A 19931-nucleotide genomic window follows, 5' to 3' on the forward strand; every position below is an offset into this window, starting at 1 on the left:
AGTTATACTATACGAAATGCCTAATAAGTAATATACCCTTCTTATCCTTATCGGATCTCCAATTAAAGCATGCATTGTTATCGGATCTTTGGTAATCTCTCAGCTCAGTACGGCAGAAACGTTTAAAATTATGTTCCTAAAATACCGTCCTACTAGCTTTATATCGTCGTAAACATGTGGAGGCGTGCTCTTTGACTTGTACCATCGCATGGGTCTCTTGGTCATTTAGCTTTTTCTTCTCCCGATCTCTTATAATTCGCTGCCCCAAAGAATTCGATCTCGAATTCGAATCCCGTCATCGGCTATTGACCCACAGAGGTGAGTTTGATCCCCAAAACTTTCCCACCATCAAATTTGGCTTCTTTTCTGTGTGTAGATTTCTCCTTGCACCTCTTATGCGCGAGATCTCGAGATTAAGATTAGATTCCCCTAGTTTCGATGCCAAATTTCCACGTAAGATTGATATTATTCAAATCTTAGTTAGTTTTTGTTTTAGGGGGGTCCAAGTCTTAGATTAATTAGTTGTTCCATTTTCTGGATTTTTTTTTGAATTTTCTATCTGGTTATAATTATAGTTTTGTGATTGGAAATATTGACTTGATCATGGATCTCGTTTCCCTGATTGAAAACATTGTGATCTTTGATCTGTTATTGGTGTGAGGAGTTTTGGTTGGCAAATTTTTTTTTTAATTTCCCAATTTTCAGAGAATAGCTGCACTGCTTTAATGCTTTTAGGGATTTTGGGCTTTTCGATCTAGTTGAGCTCGTCTATGCAGATAGATGTAAGTTCGGGAGAAGGAAAAACGAAGAAGAGGCAGTCAAACCAAGTTAACAATAAGTTAAATAATCTCTTTGCTGTATCTTCTATCTCTTGGCAGTTGTGGAGTAGTTTAGTGTTTTTAGAACTGGTGATAATAACCTACAACTAATACTTCATCCATGATTCACTGATGGGCAGAATTATTGTCCTATTTGTCCTCTTCATTATTGATTTCTTCCCTTTTCCACAATAAATGTGCTCATAACAATGTTGTGTTCTAGACAATAGGTAGAAGATGGATCCCAGCAGGCGTCAAGGGGGAATTCAGCAATTGCTGGCTGCAGAGCAAGACGCTCAACAGATTGTCAATGCTGCTAGGAATGGTAACATTCTTTTAAGCCTTATTGAACCTTTGTACACTTTACAGCCTAGAGGATATACACAAAGTTTTGTTTTCTTCTTTTTATTTAATTTAGCAAAATTGGGGGACCCATTAGATAAAGTTAGGTAGGCGGTAGAGGTATATTACAAGTTTTTTTGTTGCTTTCTCATATTTATATATCTTCTCTTTTTGTTAATAATGCAGAGTAGTCCTTTTATTTGCACTCTTTTGCTTTCCAGATCTTTATTTCTCTATACTTGTTGGACTGTTTCAGTACTTCAGAGTTAAGACATGTCACCCTATGAATGCATTTCTATTTTCCATATTTAGATTTATCATCCATCACATTTTTTTTCACTGGAATATGAAAGATTAAAGATAGAGCTCATTATATTTATGTATATATATATATATATATATGCATGCGTGTGTGCGTGCGTGCTAAAACTTTATTGTTAAAGCTTAAGACCTTCTAATCATTGGATGCAGTTTGGGATGAGCTTATATACATATATGTTGTGTTGTGTCATTAATTATCAAGCGATACTTATCATTTTCTATTTGTCAAGTAAGTATGAGAGGATAATGGAAACATTTGTTATTGATTTTTGTGAGAAATAATTGCATGTGCGCAAGCTCTACCTAAGGCTCATAAATTGCAATATTTGAGCTGTAGTGTGTAAATTTAGGTGGAAACCTTATCTTAGTAGTAGTTTTACAGTGTGATGAGTGACAGCTGCATGACTTGACATAGCTTCATCATAGACGAAAGAAAACAATCAACAATTTGGGGGATAAAAGCTCATGTTCTCCTCACTAGTTGGCAATATATCTTCTAGATGCTTGTTTCTCAACTTGATTAATGGAACTAATTGAAGTGGACTGTCTTTCTCTAAAAGCAAAAATGGCCAGGTTAAAGCAGGCTAAAGAAGAGGCTGAGAAGGAGATAGCCGAATACCGTGCACAAATGGAAGCTGAATTCCAGAGGAAGGTTGCAGAGGTAAATTTGCAATAAGCTCATTGAATTTCTTTTCTTTTCAATGGGCAGATAAGATTCAATTTTATCCATTGTTGTTTTCTGCAATCAGAGTAGCGGTGACTCAGGTGCCAATGTTAAGCGCCTTGAACAAGAAACAGGTGCAAAGATAGAGCAACTGAAGTTACAATCGGCAAGTATTTCTCATGACGTTGTTCAGATGCTCTTAAGGCATGTGACCACCGTGAAGAATTAGGTGTTCACACATATTCAAGGATGGTGGTGTTAATTTTTTTCAATACAATCTTCGATTGTTTGTTAATTTAGAACACATTTAAAATGAGGTATGCCTGTAATAAGTTTACATCACTGGATCAACGAACTTGGGAAACAGTGGATTTTAAGTATTTTTTCTGTTATTTTGAGCAATGAAGGATGAACCATAATAAGATTTATCAATGTATTCCATCCATCGGTATTGATTCATTCTTATGAATAGTGAGTATACTGCTGCTGTCACAGGGTTATAATAGAATGTTAGCTTTTGTTATTTCTGAGCTTTATGCTTTTCTCTTCATAGTGAAAATTCTATCATTGAATAAATAGAGTTGTTGCCTAAAGAAGGCTCATCGATTTCTCTCTGAAGTGATTACTCCATTAGATGGATAAATTCTGTGAAATTCGAGACCTTGGCAGCTGGGATTAAAGAAGAAAAACAGAAACTAAAATTTCCTCTCTAACTCTTAATAAGGAAACGAAATTTCATCATGTGAGATTTAGGATAGATTCCCTAGTATTTCTGAGATTGGAATCAATCGGCAAATGCACAAGCATACAGAGATGTGTTTAAGCTAGAAAGCAACAGGGAAGCTAAAATTCATCAAGATTAATGTTAAAAGAATGGTTATCAACATCATCAATTTTTGACAAGCTGTGGGCTATGTACAAGCATAGTAAATAATGCATGTTAATGCATATTAATAGTAATTTGAATGCATGATTCTGGGCAGATGATATAGATGCTAATAGCGATTACGAAAACGATATGCTGGTAATCTCCATTAAAATCTGTCCACGATGTACACCAATCACATTCAAGAGTTAGCTGAAAAGTATATTGAAGGAAATCTTGAGACAACTTTAGGGATCAAGAGAAGAAAAGGTCTACCAAAAGATAAGAGTTGACAGATACACTCAACCTAAACCAACAACAATATCTAAATTGAGTTACTTAACCATCACCCAAAATGAAGAATTAATTGGGAGTAGAATGAGAATCGAGCCAGGAAATAATATCATTAATGACAGTTGAGATCCTATCATCCGGTTCTCCCTCTAAAATAGAATGGTAGCCTTCCTCATAAAGCTTGAGGGTCTTGTCTTCTGTACTGGCCCTATCATAGAGGAACCTGCTCACATTCGGATCTGTTACCTTGTCCGCAGCTCCGTGAAGAACTAGTAATGGAGAGGACACCTGAAATATGGGGGATCAATCTTCTCATTAGCTTTCTCTTATCAATCAATATCTTGTTTTCAACCATTGAGTTCAGCCATAATTTAAGTTATGATACTGCATCCTAATTAATATGACATTCTGCAAATGAAGCATGTATACAGATAGCTTCATATCCAATTATTCTTTGGAGTTGTTGACAATTACAACAAACTTTGATAGAATTCACAATGATTACTTGTTCATGCCATACTCATATAATTGCTTGCCCGCAGGAACCTCTTATGTGCGCGTTATCTGTCTAGAATTATGATGTTACAAACTTAGAATCAAGTGGAAATAATACATATACTCAGAAATACAGAAAAAAATGTTGATTAAAAGATCATTACAGTGAATCCATTAGTGTTCAAGAACTTGCTCCTAGTGGCTACCTTGTCATAATAGCCTATAGCTTAGATATGTTCTATCTCAGTTCTCCTTTTGCTTGTGACGTAGAAGTTTCAGATGTAGATGTAGGAAATCACATTTTGAATAAAGAAAGAGCAAAAGAATAGCACGTCATGAGAAGTTTAATGAAATGATGCTAACCTTCTCCAATTGCGATTCAATATCCTTTGTAGCCTTTATAAGTTCCACAGCTGTCCGTAATCGCATTTGATCAGAGTACGAGATAACATTGAATTCAGCCTGGAAAAGGAGACGACTCACTTCATTTCGATATTCTAGCAGGAAACAAACAATTTAAGGGGATAAATTGACACGAGTCATAATGAGTGATAACTCAGGCATGTAATGTTCGTGGGGATCAGTCAGCTAGAACAGGCAGGACAGGCAAATAAATCATCTAGGGAAATGCCTAGCAACATGGGATCTTGGACTAGGCTTGGCAGATAAATGTTCATCAATAACAGTAAGAGCAAACTGAAACAAAATACTTTTCCTTAGAACATCTTACAATTTTTCTTTTCAGTGGATCTCTAAATGCCAAATCTCCTAAATCTTTCTGTGGGAACAACTTTGCTTCAGGTAGAATATATGACATTAAAGTCAGTGCCTTCAGCACAGGACCTGGAGGTGTTACATCTTCTGCAATCTGCAAATTGAAGATGTCAGTAGTACTCAATTGGACTGGGATTATTGTTGGTCAATTAAGAGAATATCATAAAAACGAATTTGCGCAGCTGACAAATCATTAGTATGCAATCAATCATTAGTACATTTTGATCAATCATTAATACATTTTGACAGATTGCATGCAATAGCTATCACAAAAAATTGCAACTTTCAAGGATAAAAGCCGTGCAAATTGGTTATTATAACAACATTAACTATCAAAATGAACTGTCTGCGCTAATATTAATATAAGAACACGTTGCTGCTCTGATTCTTCAGTTCATCCTTTCATAGGTGCAGTGGTTCTCTCATATTTCTTTAATCTGTCAGTACTCAATATATTCCCCTAAGTAACATGGATGATATCGAGATTTCACAAGTAATGTTTTCAAACTTGATATCTATATTTCAAGTCTAAAAAACTTTGGAAAATAATGTCATTCTAATGCAAGACAAACAAAATTTAAGAGATAATACAAGACAACTATTTTATGCTTATTCAGAACAAAACAAAATCAAAGTTTAACTAGTTGAAAGAGGATCTGTAAGTATCTGAGTGACCTGCAAGAAGCCTTACTTTACACATGGGTGCGACAAGAAGCACCCCATCCCACTCTTCTGGTTGCTTCAGGTGAACTTTCAGAGCAACTGCGCCTCCCATGGACTGCCCCAAAATAAAGTGTGGCAACCCACTCACATCCTTCATGCCTAACCATTAGCACAACCATCATCCAGTGTCCACATTCAGATTAATTACTAAACATCAGACTACCTACAAATACTTCCCAAGGTATGATACATTGCATCATAGTAAAACCAAAGAAGACCAAGGACAAAATTGAACGTGCAATGAACCTCTGATGCGTGCATACTGCTCAATGACATGGTCCACCATTCCATCAAAGCTCGGGATATATCCATGAAGACCATAGGAGAGACCAAATCCCGGATAATCCATGGCATAAACCGCATACCCAGATGCAGCTATTCTTTTGGCAATCCCTGAAATGTTCAGAGGTATCACCTATATATAAATATAAACAACAACAACAACAACAACAAAAAACAGAGAGAATAGATAATACAGTGGGTTGCTTAAAAGAAGAGATGAATTACCATCAAAGAAGAATGTACAAGTATCACCATAGCCATGGCAGAAGAAAAGAGCCGCCTTTGTGGAGATTTCGGGCTTGGGAAGCCAGCTCTTCCAGAATATCTCCATTCCCTTCGAATTAGTCTCATAGCTCTGCAAGAATAGTATATCTCTGAGTTAGTTATAAAACGCATCAATCTTACTATTTAAAAATTTATGAACTTTTTAGCGTAAATGCACTCTAGTCTCTAGACCAATTGACCATTCTAAGATTTCAAAATATGTATATATTAATAAATTATTAGAAGGAAAAAATAATTCAAAGGTCAATGCATACTCGCATAAGCTTACCTCCTCCGTTCGGATTCCACTGGGAGCCATCTACAAATCAAAGAAAGACAACACAAAATAAATAAATAAATTTATACACCTCAAATGGAAACTTTGATATTGGGGAAATTATTTATTGATCTCCTCTTTCCTCCATAACAGTGTGACGAAATCAGACGGCTGAGGGATGCGACACACGTCATCGAATCAGGTGTAAAGAAGAGGGTGCACACGTGTGCCGGACCTTAAAGAGGAAGTGATCGAGGTTGCTTTGGAGGTCGAGGAAGGCGGATCGCACGCGCCTCCGAGCCGGCGCCCAGTCCAATCTCTGCGCCGCCACCGCGTTCAGCTCCTCACCGACTCCTTCGAGCGGCTTCCTCGCCGCCGCGATCGGCGCAACCCGTCTTCCCCTCCACATCGGTCGTCCGAACCGAGATCCGGGGCCCCGATCGGGATCCAGCCGTTGGATGAGATCGCTGTACTGGCGAGGGTTAAGCGAGATCGCCGCCATTGGTGGGAGCTCGAAGAAGCGGGTATGCTAAGTCTCCACTCCTTTGTTTTGATTTCTCTAATCACTCTTCAAGAGAGCGGAGGAAGCGGATCCGGTTTGGCCCGTTTGGTGAGTCAGTCAACCGTCGGACGGGTTCGTGTCCGACGGGAATGGATGCGGGACACGTGTGATGGAAACCGTGAATTCGCGTAGGGAATCTCGACTCGATGATTGGGTCGGCTTCCAGTGAATTCGTCGCATTTGCTCACGTGATATTTTATTTATCACAGCTGAAGGTGAAGGCGAAGGTGAAGGTGAAGTTGCATGATAAAGTTATTATTTGCACACAAAAATTAAAAAATAAAAATAAAAATAAAAAGAACAAGAAGGGAGATAGTTATCAATTTATATCCATCTACGCTATCTGAAATCACAAAGATGTCTTTATTGCATAATATCTTATTATAAACTATGAATAAAAAAGTATATATTATAGGAAAATAGTATTTATAGAAAATTAATCTTTATAATATTTAAAAAGCCCTGCGCACCAACTAAAGGAGGCTTAAGTTTTTAATTTATAGGTGTCGCTTCAGAATATCTATATATATATATATATATATATATATATTAGGTGTCGAACAGTAAATTTGGGGAAAAAAAAATAAGCCGTTTATACTCAAAAACGTCTTAGATTTGTTGACTTTTTCTTAGAGATATTAAAAGAAATTATCGATAGTCAATAGAATGGATGAGAAGAAGCACGTTGATTAAGTACTAGGGGTGTCATCGAGCCGAATTGTGATCCATTTTGATTTGAAATTATTTTCGAGTAGAAATTAGAATGAAGTCTGATTAAGCAAATTTTGAGCTCAAATCTAAATGAACCGATTAATTAGTATGCAAATAATTTGAACTATAAAAACCTATAAGTTAAAAAAATCTAAGCTAATCAGAATTAAAAATAATTAAATACACATCTAGATTGATATTTCTATCTATTTTTGCAGTCATAATACGATTAAAAAAAGTAATTCATATAAAATTTAAAATACTATATAATTATCTTTGAACCTTATGGAGTGAAGCTTTTGAGTCATCTCAAGTTTAAGCCGAACTTGATCCAAACTGTAGCAGACTCAATTATTTTGACAGGCCCTGTATTATTATATGTAGCATGCTTTTCTGCTACTTTCTTTTCAACTCACCCTGACATCTAAAGACGGAGACTTCCCTTTGTCGTTCGACAATAACAATTGTTCTTTGACAAGACCCAAAGGACGGACAAGGAGGACCTTGATCCTTTTCCCCTGCTTTCCTGGAGAAAGAGGTATAGCCATTGGAGATGTCAACTAACTAGGATATGTGAAAAGACTTCTAAAATGCTAGTGCTGCACATTAATTAGTTCCAACTTAAATTAGAGCGTTAACATCCACATCATACGTAATGCATCCACTGCGGTTATTGTTAGATATTCATATGTCATTAACAATCACTATCCAACCAACTGGTTGTCGATCACATTAAACCAATTAACTAGCTAGATGCACGTCGGAGATAAGCATGGTTCATTAAACTTGAAATATTTTTATGCCAAGATGCAGTGGCATTCTCTTTAAATCAAGTTGTGTAAGTTGGACGGTCTTTATCAGTTCGAGAACTACTTTTGTTAATCAAAACCAACAGCATCATGCTTACTTACATATATGCCAAAATTTACATTCAGGATAAATAGAAAAATAATTACTCTTAAGTTATATATATATATATATATATATATATATATATATATATATATATATATATATATATATATGTGTGTGTGTGTGTGTGTGTGTGGAAGGGGTTTGGAGGAAGATAGTTGGAAACGAGCACTTGGGATTGGTGAGGAATAAGTAGAATAGAGTGGCAGAGATAGGGTGTGAGTAATGATCATAAGTTCATATGCATGCTTTTCTCCTGGGGGCATGATTAGTTCTGGGCTCACGCCTTTCCCTCGGGTCTTGTGCTCACTCCCATGCATGGTTCCGAGGTAAGCTACTGCACGGGTTCCTTCTCTTACTCTTAGGCATGCCATGCCATCTCTTTCCCTTTTACAAATCGAATTTGAAGCATAATAGAAGAGTAATTAAAAAAGATAAGAGAGTGAGTCGTAAAATTTATTCTGCTTGGCCTGCCTGCCACTTGCTGTTGTGAAATTAATTATTCTGGGCGTGTATTTTATCCAGGGGCAGGGGCAAGGGGTGGAGCAGTGGGCTTATTCTCGCGGCTGTAAGCTTCTTTGTGGTGGTGGTGGGGTGGGTTGGGATAAGAAATGGCTATGTCCCACATCCTCGAGCATTATGCTATGCGACGAGGACTCACATTGGACTTTCATCGAACACTCCGATGACAAGACTTATCCCCTGTTCCGGAGATAGGAATGGAATAAAGCAGCAACCTCGCAAAGCTACAGAATAGAAGCATACATGGAAATCTGGCCCACTGTGGTATACTACAAGTGAAAAAGCTCTCTTATTAACTTCCTTTCGTAAATTGCTTTGCAGTAAAATAGTACCAACTAGCTCACTGGAGTGGCCGGGGAGTGAGAATTCACACACAAAACGTGGTCAAGATTTTGAAAAAAAAAAAAAGCCTTTACAATCCTTTTTTCATGGAACGAAAGAAAGAAAGAAAATAAAATAAAAATTCAAAATTCAAAACTGAAGAGAGAATGATACACGAAATGACTAAAAAAGCCCTCCCACCACTGGACGCGGTAAGTAGGTTTTGGGATTTTGTTTTGGTTTTCCCATTTTGTCCCTGTGCTGTCGTCTCGTCTCGTCTCGTCTCGTCTCGTCTCGTCTCGTCTGCCCCACTACTCGAGACTCAGAGGCGTCCTAACCGCTCGAATATCGGCCGCCTCCCCCACTCGTCCGCCCACTTCCTTCCATCATCGTCGAGTCAATTCCCATCTAAGCCCTCCATTCTCCTCCTCTTCCTCCTCCCACCTTTTTTTTTTTAAAAAGAAAAAAACTTTACTTTTGGCTCCCAAAATTTAAAAGAAATTAGCAGACTGCCTCCTTGGACTTTTCCATTTTACCCCTTCCTCGGCCTCTTTATTGCGAATGGACCCACGGCCCGTCAGAGAACCATGCACTCCCGAAATAAACAAACCAATTCGGCTCACGCTCCCAACTCGGTCGCAGGTGAGAAGGGTAAAAGCAGCGACTCTTCTCCTCCTCCTCCTCCTTCTTCTTCTTCTTCTTCTTCTTCCTCTAATAATAATCTTTTCTCGGTCAGGAAGAGATCGATGGCTTCCAGACTGGGGCCCAGCACGTGACGACGCCACGCGGCGTCCTCCGCTTCCTTCCCCTTGCCACGTAGGCGGGCCCACACAGCCTCAGTGGCGTCCACCGGCCGGAGCGGCCAGCTCAGCTCCTCCGCCATCCGCCGTATCTTGCCCACCTGGGCCTCGGCGAGCCGCCGCGTGTTGGTCTTGATCTCCTCCACCGCCTCGGAGAACGTGCGGCGCTTCCCAAAATAGTCCCCGAACTCCTTGACCCCGATCGCCTTCCCCAACCCCACGTGCTTCTCACGCCCCGGGGTTTGGAAGTACTCGCTCAGCTCCTCCACCATGCCGGCCTCCACCATCTCATCCACGCGCGCGTCCAAATACTCCTCCAGTAGCTCCCCCTCCACGTGGACCCACAGGAGGCAGCAGCGGCGGCGGAGGGAGGGGTCGGCGAGGAGGGCGTGGATTAAGGAGTTGGAGCCGCCGGCGACGACGGGGAGGCGGCGACGAGAGACTATCCCGGCGACGGCGGAAGCCGCGAGGAGGCAGAAGCTGTCCGGGGAGAGCTCGCCGGCGGCGGGGTCCATGTCGCCGAGTAGATGGTGGGGGACGCCCCGGCGGTCGCAGATGGGGATCTTGTTGGTGGTGATGTCGAGGCCGGCGTAGACCTGAATCTTGTCGGCGTTGACCACCTCCCCCGGGAACCGAGTCGCCACGTCGATGGAGAGCTTTGACTTCCCCGTCCCCGTCGCCCCCACGATCACCACCATGCCCTCCTTCCTCCCTTTGCTACTACCACATCCCCTCCGATGCTGCTGCTGCTGCTGCTGGGGTAGCTGTCGTTGGTCGTGGTTGGGCGGGCCGACCACCACCGCCGACGTCATGGTAGGGCGGAGGAGAGCTTTAAAACTCGTGCTGGCTCTTGCGACTGGAATTCTCATATAGCCTAGTAGACCCAACTCAATCCTTTTCTTCTCTCTCTCCCTTTCTCTCTCCTTTTCCTTTTCCTCTTCGCTCTCTCTCTCTCTCTCTCTCTCTCTCTCTCTCTCTCTCTATCTAACTAGTATTGCCTATGCAAGAAGAAAGGAGGAGAGATGGGCATTGAAGCTTCCTGGGTTTCATGCCATGCTCAAGCAATAGCAAGAAAGAAGAAGAAGAAAGGGAGAGAGAGAGAGAGAGAGGTATGGGGAAAGAGGGAAGCAAGCATGCCATTTGGGCTCATCAAATCATGCGCTTCTTGTTGCCTTCTTGTTATCGTTGTAGTAGTTGTTGTGGTGTTGTTTTTTTTTGGGTCTATCTAATAACTCTGCCTCTCCTCTCCTTCTCCTTCTCCTCTCCTCTGCTCACTTTCCATCTCTCCTCTATCTGGGTCACATTTATATAGAGGCCAAATTACAGTTATTTTACTCCCCATTTGGATTCCATTTTATCTCCCCATTTCTACACTTTAACTTAATACTGGAAAGCTAATATTTCATTAATACAGTATTAGGTTTAAAATATGTAACAGTAACTTAAAGTTAAACCAAATCAAAGGGGTATACATTGTAATTTACTCTTATATATATTTATTTATTTATTTATTTATTTATGAATATAGTATTAGGTTTAACAAGTACAAAGATAGATGTAGTTTTATTTAAGTAGCCTAATCATATCTATTCAACCATGCGGGCCTTGTATTACTTGGGGGCCTTTCTAAGTAATATTAGTTTTATGTTGTTGCTTCCATTCCAATATTCCCCCTCTTACTAATAAATTAAACTCAGTTTCCGAGGCAGACCAACATTAATAAAAGTAATGTGCACTTGAGGAGGAGAAGAAGGGGCCAACTTTTTCCTACTGCTTTGGGATTACAACTTTCTTTGAATGCTTTTTAAACTTCTTCTTCTTTTTTTTAAACCAAAAAAAGAAAATAAATAAATCATAGGATGAAAAATAATGGTATTATTAACATATTCGAAGCTCTAATAAATTCTACTATGTGCTAATAATGGATCTATGAATCCTTTGTTAGTCCATGTGGTCGGTCTACGCCCGATCCATTTATCGAGGAATTATATCGTGTTGTTTTTGTTGAGCAGAGTTGAAGTCAGCTAATTACATTAAGTTAACGACTCTGTAGAGAAAGTCAAACAAGTATATGGGAATATTACCGCGCAATAAAAGTATCCATTTAAAAAACTTTTAAAAGAAAAGGATTTTTTTATAAATAAATAAAAAACACTAGAATAAATTGTTAGACCTCTTACGGTTGCCTTAAAAACTAGTTAAATCCTGCTTATATTAACTGGGATTAGTTAATAACTAAGGGAGGTGCCTTCTTGCAAATGTAGAGGAGAGCCCGTTTGAAAAATAGATCAACTTGGAGTAGTTTTATGTATAAAGTTTAGAAGCCATGTGGGAGTTTTTTTTTTTTTTTTTTTTTTTTGTGTTCAGGTTAAGATTATATTTTTGGCCCCTTAATTATCATTAAGTTAATTTCAATAGAAATTTTGTCAGAAAGATTATTAAAAAAATTTAAAGACATTGATATCTATTTTCTCCATCTATTAAATTAGTCAAAATTTTAAAATTATTTTTATCAGAATTTCTAATGAAATTAACCTAATAATGTAATTAACCTAATAATTTATTTTCCTTTTTCTAAGAGAATAAACTAAGTAGTGTTAGATTTGAGGATGACCAGGCAAAACCAATTGTGGCCCTAATTGGTTCATGTCTTATTAATTAATAAGAAGACTTTTTATCATATAAGGATTAGTTTCCTTCAAGATAGTGGGTTGAGATGGCAAAATCTCACACTATGGAGAGTTGGAGTATATAATACTACGTATGCTTCCGAAATTGATAAAGAAAGTGACAATTTTATTAAGGATCTAGGAATTAAAATGGATAACGTTCTAAGAAATTTATTAAAAATACCTTACATTTTAATTGTATTATTGTTTACACTAACTACGTATCTCTCTTTCTAATATTTTAAAAATATTCTAATATTAGTTTTTGAACGGACGCAAAATAACCTTGATATCCTTAAGTAACTTTTTTAAGATTAAGATAAAATAGAAAGTATTTTCAAATTTATTATCTCTTCTGTTAACTGCCATTAGATTAAAATTAAATCAATGTAAATTTGCAACATTAAAAGTAAAATACATAGATGTGAATGATGTTTTTAATAAATTCTCCAAATTAAGATTGAAGAGTTTGGTCTATCAATAAGATTAACTCTTAAGACTGTACTCAAATCTAACAAAGTAGTTTTGAGAGAAAGAGAGAGGAAAATTGGAAAGGAAATGATGAGAGTGAGGGATATGCATGCATGGGCATGGGGGAATGTGCAATTAGATCAATAATATTGCTTAAAGAGTGGAATAAATATCTTTCTCTAGTCAATTAAATCCACTTGCTAGATTAAAAGTGACATCTTAATTTTGTCTTTTGTCATCAATCACATTTTATCATATAGATATTTTATTCTCCGACCTTATATTTTTAATTTTAATGTCTCAAGAAACAGATTAAGTTAACTTTAATCTATAAAAATAATAATTCTGTTATAAAATATAAATAAAAGATAGAGCACCTCTTATGTTATCTATTAAAGATAAACTATAGGGTATTTTTCTATACGAGTAAAAAATAATAATTATAATTGAGGACACTTAAGAACATGGCTTGAACATAGTACGTACATAAACACAGCAGTTAGGAAAAGGATTAAGCCATTATTAATCTAATGACGCATGGAGAAATTGACCTTTTGATTGGTAGCTGTTCAAGTGGGCTCTAATTAGTTTGCATGCCATGCCCTCTTTAATTTAATTTCATATAGACTAATGAGAGCTGTAAAGCAAATTATCTAGTTGGTCTCCATATGAAGATATTTATTAGCAAATGCATGTGAGAGAAACTTCTATATTCCAAGTTTTAGATTAATAATTCTTAATATTGGAAGTAAACTCCTAAATAAATTCGTTGACAAAATGACCTTATGGTGCAACTTAAAGGACATCTCCAACCTGAATCTAGCAATTCTAGCAAAATAAATATCTAAGTTAAAGTCAACCCGATTATATATAAATATATAAATACATAAAAATATGAGCTACCCGTAATGAATTATTATAGGTAGGTCAACTCTAAATCATAGAGGTAGACTACGTGTGTAGTGCATATTAATTGCGACAAAAAAAATTCTTGAGTTTAATATTCTTGTTTAGATTAATGAGTTGGTTGTCGTCTCTGACTTTAGATCTAAAAAATTTGCAAATAAGTCCCAAAGTTTGACTAATAATATGATTTCTTGTGCACTGCAAGGTTTTCTTTTGGAGTTGCATGACAAGGCCGGAGAGATTCTTTCTGTCGCTTTGTGTTGCTAATTAATTTATTAAGCCTCTGTTTAATATATATATATATATATATCCTTATAAGCATTTGATATTTGCATGTATACTCATTAAAATTCTTTATTTTTGCACGGATATTTTTTTAAACCTAACTAGCAGTTAAGATTATATCCAAGTAATCAACCACAAAAAGTTAAAAATCACTTTTATTCTTGTTTATAAACATTTCTTTTTAGTTAAGGATATTTATTTATCTCTTTTTGTATATTAAATTACTAAGATTTTATAGAATAGCAATCTAAAAGGGGTAAAAATGTAAAAAAAAAAAAAATACACACTAACTCTTGGTGTTTTTCGAGGAAGCTTCTTTCTTGTAAACAATTTTAGTTTGATGCTAAGAGTATATCTTTTTACAAAGATATTATAACTTAATTTCTTCTAGGTTTTGTTGGAGATGATGACTGTTACAAGTGTCTACGTGATGACAATGCAGGCCATTAATTATGATAAACATTCAACTTAAACAGTGACATTAATAAGATAACTATGTTTGACATATATATATATATATATATCTAATATCTGAGCATCATGCATGCTACGTATATTGCTCATATATATATATATATATATATATATATATATGGAATCATGCATTCGCTTTCTTTTATTCTCAAAAACTTATCTAGATCTCCAAATCATCTCGTGGTGATCTGTGACCGATAAAATTAATTTATGATTCTCATCTTATCATTACGGTTAACGCTGTAATTAAGCTGCAAGATGTTGCTTTCATCTCTCCATTCTTGTCCTTTCGGATATTATACTTTATTTTTGCATCTAATGCGGGAAAAAAGAAAAAGAAAATTTGGGCCGCCCTTCCAACTCTTGCAAACTTACAGGGAAAGATAAGCTAATGATGCATACCATTTTAGTTCTAGGCAACTTTATTCTATTCCAAGATTAATGGTGCTCTTAATTATTAATTGTCTGTGTCTATCTACCTTGAAATTTAATTAATAGTTGTCAAGATCTTTATGTTCTTGCTTCTGATTCACTAAAATTAGTAAATGGACACTAAAAGACTACCTGAGTTTGATCAGGCTGGGACTAGGCAAGGGTTAAGCTATAGAGTTTAGGGCCGAGCCAAATTCATCTAAATTTAGCCCCTGCCCCCTGGCTAAAGATGGGTTAATTAAGGCCTATAATTAAGCTTTATGCCCACCGCCATGATTAAGACAATCAACTTATAATGGTGAAGGATAAAGACAAACATCCTACATCAAGGGGGTTAATGGCAAGCCAACCCTATAAATTCTAGACATGGAAGTGGATTAACTTTTTCCTCAGTAGATGCTTGTTAGCAGAAGGCGCATTCCAATTGGAAGCTTCACCACTTGACTACAAAGACAAACCCCCTCAAAATCAATTAGTTCTGCCAAACAAATAAGACCTTATTATCGCCATAGATTACACATTATGAGAAAGCAGTGCTAGCTAAATAAATTGCACACAAATTACTTCTATTGTTTCAGATGAAGTGAAAAGAGAGAATGTGTTCAAAGTATAATTTATTCCATTGATACCCAGTATATATACCAAGATCTTCATTTAGTTGTAATACAACATATCATACAATGTTTCGCAACTTATCCCATACTACATAATGGGATACAGACTTATTTCTTTGCAACCAGGAGGATGCGCTTGGCCTTGCACAGACAGTAATTGTCTACTTCATTGAAACTCGAAGTTCTACATGGATCTTTAACCATAACAGGATTCAGACTTATTTCTTCACAACCAGGACGGGGCAATTGGCGTTATGCAGACAGTAATTGCTGACGCTGCCCACGAAAAACCTGTAGCATCAAAACATGATTGGTAAGTAAACTATGAAAATTAGAATATAGAACACTCTTGTCCTTATGGAAAATAAGAAAAGAACTTTATGAGTTATAATGTTTCAAGAATTGCTGAGTGAGCTCATATTGTCAGTTCATCAAATGAGGAGATTCAAATTCCACATTGTTGTGAAATTTGATCCTATTAAGTGAGCACATTTGCCAATCCTATCAAACACAAGTTTGATCGATTCAGTCATCATTTACTGAATGGACCCGTATTTTTAGTTCATCTAATGAGAAGATTCAAATTCCACATTGTTGTGAAATTTGATCTACTAAGTGAGCTCATTTGCCAATTCTATCATAAGAAATTATATAGAAAACACACATTTGATCGATTTCGTCATCATTTGCTGATATTCCCTTTGTTTTCCTCTAATTTGTTTAAAAAAAGGTTCTTATTCTGGTTTACAGTATTTCTTACTTTATCAATTCCATCTCCAAGGCAAAAAAAAAATGAGTTTATTCTCATTCAGCTCCTCACAAGAAATAAGAAATAATGTATGATAAATACTACACAAAAGTTAAGAAAATTATGTGACTTTCAAATATTTTATTTCTGACGTATATAAAAAATAGTATAAAAAGAGACAATTAGTATAAAGGAAAACTTGATTCTTCCAGTATTGAGTGTTGGTCTATACAACTTATCCTTTAAGATCCGACCTCATTTAAGCAATCCAATTGCTAATTCGTGATTTATAAATAACGTAATTACCGTCTCAATGTGGTTTTGCCAGATTTCAGAATATTATCATCATTTGTTGATGGTTGGCAGAAATCTATACTTTTGCCATGTTCTCTAGTAACCACATCAAATTAATCTTCATTAACTTTAAATGCTCCATTAATCTATTGGCCAAATAATCATATCTTGTATGCAGGACTTCATGTTCAACAAACATTTGCTATAGCGAAATAACACCGTAATGAAGTGGTACTGCGAGTTGTTGTGGGTGGACAAACTTTGGCGTTATTTTGCTAGGTAGTTTCCCCTGGTTTTGTTTGTTGATATTTTGACTTTGTTAGTTCGGAGATAGGGTGATATGCAGGAAGTGTATGACTGTGAACTTGAAAAGTTCAGTGGCTTATTTTCTCTGTGACTTTGTTTGATGTTTCAATGGCACAGGGTTCTTTTGCCTTTTGTCACACCCAAAAAAAAAAACACCATAGTGAAGTGTGAAGTGAGGTATTAAGCTTTCTTAGGCTTAATAAAATGTTGTTGATCCATAACGAACCACCAAAACAGGCCCACAAACCCAACACCCCCACAGGCCCACACACAATTAGTGAAGAAAATGGCTTGCTAACAAGCAGCAACAAACACTTACCTTTCTAATGCTCCACGACTATTGCTGCCCAAAATCAGCAAATCAATATTTAGCTTGTCAACTGCTTCACAAATGACTTCCTTGGGATCACCTACCTCAGTCGTTGTTTCTGTAATCACCTGTGGTGCAGATATTCAAACAAATTAAAAAAAAATCAATTAAAATATATTGCATTCAACTGAAAGTTAATGTAATAGTAAATGATCTCAAGTTTGTTAACAGTTTTATGGTGATCGTGTCGTGACTAGCTGAAAGAGAGTGTCTAATATATTGACCGTCGATAGGTTTTACCTTAGCAAATTTGTACATAAGAATTTAAAAAAAAAAACGTTACAACGAGAAAAGAGGAAATTTCCTCGTACTGGACCAAAGAACAAATAAGTAGCATAAACGGAAGATCGTCGTATAATTGTGAGATGAAGTCCGACATGTACAATCAGGAGAGTAAAATGTGATTTCATAGAAAAGTATATTAGAGATTCTTCTACTCAGCATTCCATAATGACACTAATATCGATTCAGACTTTCACTTGTCTGCACATAAGGTGTTCGAAGAAAAGCCTGAACGAAATTTAAGACTCAATAGTTCTCATCCATGACAAAATAAAACTCATCTCATACCCCTCGCCGAGAACAAATCTCCTTGGCTTTCTCCAAGATAGCAAGCGACATCTTCTTGTTGTGCTCTTGCACTGATTGAATCAACTCAGGAGCTATAATCAGAGGAGAGAAATCTATCAGTCAAACACAACCACTACGCAACAAGCAAAAAGGACTCTGCCTGAGATCAAGAAGACCAAGTTGATGAGATCGAAGTTCCGTACGAGGAGTGCCGTAGGAGGCGGCGGCCATGTACCCGACGTTGGCGTAGGGCTGCGCGGTGAAGACGACGAGGGGGGAAGAGAGGGAGTCGCGAAGGTGGTCGAGAGCCCACTCGAGCGCGTAGTGACTGCACTCGCTTTCGTCGATCGCCACCATCACCTTCTTCAGCTTCGATTCCTCTCCACTTGCCATCTCTCTCTCTCTCTCTCTCTCTCTGTCTCTCAGATCTGAGTCTATCGAAGACTTCTACTCGTAGAATTCTAGTAGATTAGTTTTGAGTCGGGTATTTGAACACGGCTTCTCATTAAGACTATTTATTATTTCATTTAATGTAATATATTGAAGAGAACAAAATACAAACGGCAAACTTAAAATTGAGGATAAATCACAAATTACCATCCTTCATTACGTGTAAAATTAAACCTAACTCCATAAATTTTTATTTCTATCACTTTGTACCTAAATTTGATATTAGAATTGTTCTTTTTATATTAAAGTTACTCATCATATTTCATTCTTTAAATTTATAAGATAATATATTTTTCTCATTTTTATCCTATCTTACTTAAAATATTAGAAACTTAAAATCCTAGTTATCTCTTTCACTAATCGCCATCAAAATCTTTGTGCTATTTTACTCAATATTATAGCGCAATAAATAAATAAATAAATTTTTTGGGAGACAAATTGTTGTAGTATACCATAAAAATAATTTCTGTACAATGCAGCAAAAGTAGGGGAATAATTGTATAAGAAACAATTCATCAATAATATCTATCTAATATCATTTATGCATCCAATATATATATATATATATAACTCTATTACGAATTAGCTATATCCTGTGCAACTTATCCCCCGGGAGGAGAGCGAATTCCTTCTCGAGCTTCTTGCGACCGGCCGCCTTGAAGTCGAACGTGCAGGCGTGCTCCTCCGGGTACCGGTGGGCGACGCAGTGCGTCCTCCCGCACTTGCACTTGAATCGTTTGGCAAGGGCAATCCTCTTTTTGCACCGATCGCAGATGTCCTCCACCTTCGGGGACTCGGTCGTCGATGTCGATGTCGATGTCGATGCTGAGGAATCGGCGAGATCTGGATTGGCTAGGATGCGGGAAAAGGCGATTCCTTGCTGCTTGAGGAAGTCGTTGTAGCACTTGGAGCACAAGTCGCGTGTCGTGGGGTTGCCGAAGAAGCCGCAGCCATTGGAGCAGAGAGGTGGCCAATTATTGCTGCTACAGCCGTCGTCGGAAGCCATGAGAATCGTAAGTGTGAGAGGAGAGGAGAAGGTTTAGATGAAGCGAGGTAGGCAGAGGGAGTACGGGAGGGGGGGTTGCATGGTATTTATAAGGTGGGTTTAGTTTGGAGGAGATCTATAATCTATTCCGAGTCGGATAAGTCATAAGTCTAATCCGGGCCGGTCTAGTGTTTGGGCCCAAAATTATCCTAATCGGAATCTGAGATCGAGTTCAAGTCGTATTTACGATGAAAGAGGTTTGCAAAATTAGGAACCTTTTGTGTATTTGTGTTGGATTAAGTGTCGGATAGAAGATTCATACATTGGGAGAAAACCCAACATGTGATTCAACAAACAAATCTACAAAATTGGCTGCAGGATCGATCTATGGGTTATTTGCAAGAAATGAT

At 37.3% G+C, this 19931-nt stretch overlaps 5 protein-coding genes across 6 annotated transcripts; 1 reads left to right on the forward strand and 4 right to left on the reverse strand.

Annotated features, from left to right (window-relative positions):
- Positions 1-168: 168 nt before the first annotated feature.
- On the forward strand, positions 169-2610 carry LOC140794916 (V-type proton ATPase subunit G1-like). Of its 2 annotated transcripts, none has more exons than XM_073147195.1 (4): positions 169-318; positions 1042-1143; positions 2042-2142; positions 2231-2610. In XM_073147195.1, the coding sequence occupies exons 2-4, from the start codon at positions 1056-1058 to the stop codon at positions 2372-2374; spliced, it is 333 nt and encodes a 110-aa protein (XP_073003296.1). In that variant the 5' UTR covers positions 169-318; positions 1042-1055; the 3' UTR covers positions 2375-2610. The 2 variants fall into 2 exon arrangements, with proteins under 2 accessions (XP_073003296.1, XP_073003297.1); XM_073147196.1 differs by having other exon boundaries at positions 1049-1143.
- Positions 2611-3150: 540 nt separating this feature from the next.
- On the reverse strand, positions 3151-6763 carry LOC140794915 (caffeoylshikimate esterase-like). Its single transcript, XM_073147194.1, has 8 exons — positions 6355-6763; positions 6132-6161; positions 5804-5933; positions 5543-5689; positions 5265-5395; positions 4530-4667; positions 4163-4261; positions 3151-3592 (listed from the first exon to the last, which is right to left on the reverse strand). The coding sequence occupies exons 1-8, from the start codon at positions 6619-6621 to the stop codon at positions 3374-3376; spliced, it is 1161 nt and encodes a 386-aa protein (XP_073003295.1). The 5' UTR covers positions 6622-6763; the 3' UTR covers positions 3151-3373.
- Positions 6764-9093: 2330 nt separating this feature from the next.
- LOC140794672 (adenylate isopentenyltransferase-like) lies at positions 9094-11292 on the reverse strand. The gene has a single exon (XM_073146798.1). It carries the CDS (start codon positions 10814-10816, stop codon positions 9767-9769), a length of 1050 nt encoding a protein of 349 aa, XP_073002899.1. The 5' UTR covers positions 10817-11292; the 3' UTR covers positions 9094-9766.
- A 4491-nt stretch (positions 11293-15783) lies between these two features.
- LOC140795675 (universal stress protein A-like protein) lies at positions 15784-18567 on the reverse strand. Its single transcript, XM_073148379.1, has 4 exons — positions 18290-18567; positions 18087-18178; positions 17466-17584; positions 15784-16089 (listed from the first exon to the last, which is right to left on the reverse strand). The coding sequence occupies exons 1-4, from the start codon at positions 18477-18479 to the stop codon at positions 16017-16019; spliced, it is 474 nt and encodes a 157-aa protein (XP_073004480.1). The 5' UTR covers positions 18480-18567; the 3' UTR covers positions 15784-16016.
- A 555-nt stretch (positions 18568-19122) lies between these two features.
- LOC140795016 (putative zinc finger A20 and AN1 domain-containing stress-associated protein 8) lies at positions 19123-19542 on the reverse strand. The gene has a single exon (XM_073147374.1). It carries the CDS (start codon positions 19540-19542, stop codon positions 19123-19125), a length of 420 nt encoding a protein of 139 aa, XP_073003475.1.
- Positions 19543-19931: the final 389 nt, after the last annotated feature.

This window comes from Typha latifolia, chromosome 9 (genome assembly GCF_019914945.1).
Source record: "Typha latifolia isolate L0001 chromosome 9, TyphaL0001v2, whole genome shotgun sequence".
NCBI lineage: Eukaryota > Viridiplantae > Streptophyta > Magnoliopsida > Poales > Typhaceae > Typha > Typha latifolia.

Excerpts from the sequence above, each read along its gene's own strand:
- LOC140794916 (XM_073147195.1), top strand. The coding sequence starts at position 1,056 with ATGGATCCCAGCAGGCGTCAAGGGGGAATTCAGCAATTGCTGGCTGCA. Across the intron at positions 1,144-2,041 it reads TGTCAATGCTGCTAGGAATG|CAAAAATGGCCAGGTTAAAG; the intron begins GTAACATTCTTT and ends TTTCTCTAAAAG. Across the intron at positions 2,143-2,230 it reads TCCAGAGGAAGGTTGCAGAG|AGTAGCGGTGACTCAGGTGC; the intron begins GTAAATTTGCAA and ends TTCTGCAATCAG.
- LOC140794672 (XM_073146798.1), bottom strand. The coding sequence starts at position 10,816 with ATGAGAATTCCAGTCGCAAGAGCCAGCACGAGTTTTAAAGCTCTCCTC.
- LOC140795016 (XM_073147374.1), bottom strand. The coding sequence starts at position 19,542 with ATGGCTTCCGACGACGGCTGTAGCAGCAATAATTGGCCACCTCTCTGC.
- LOC140795675 (XM_073148379.1), bottom strand. The coding sequence starts at position 18,479 with ATGGCAAGTGGAGAGGAATCGAAGCTGAAGAAGGTGATGGTGGCGATC. Across the intron at positions 18,179-18,289 it reads CGCCTCCTACGGCACTCCTC|CTCCTGAGTTGATTCAATCA; the intron begins GTACGGAACTTC and ends CTCTGATTATAG. Across the intron at positions 16,090-17,465 it reads AGTCGTGGAGCATTAGAAAG|GTTTTTCGTGGGCAGCGTCA; the intron begins GTAAGTGTTTGT and ends TTGATGCTACAG.
- LOC140794915 (XM_073147194.1), bottom strand. The coding sequence starts at position 6,621 with ATGGCGGCGATCTCGCTTAACCCTCGCCAGTACAGCGATCTCATCCAA. Across the intron at positions 6,162-6,354 it reads TCGATCACTTCCTCTTTAAG|ATGGCTCCCAGTGGAATCCG; the intron begins GTCCGGCACACG and ends TTTGATTTGTAG. Across the intron at positions 3,593-4,162 it reads TTGAATCGCAATTGGAGAAG|GTGTCCTCTCCATTACTAGT; the intron begins GTTAGCATCATT and ends CCCATATTTCAG.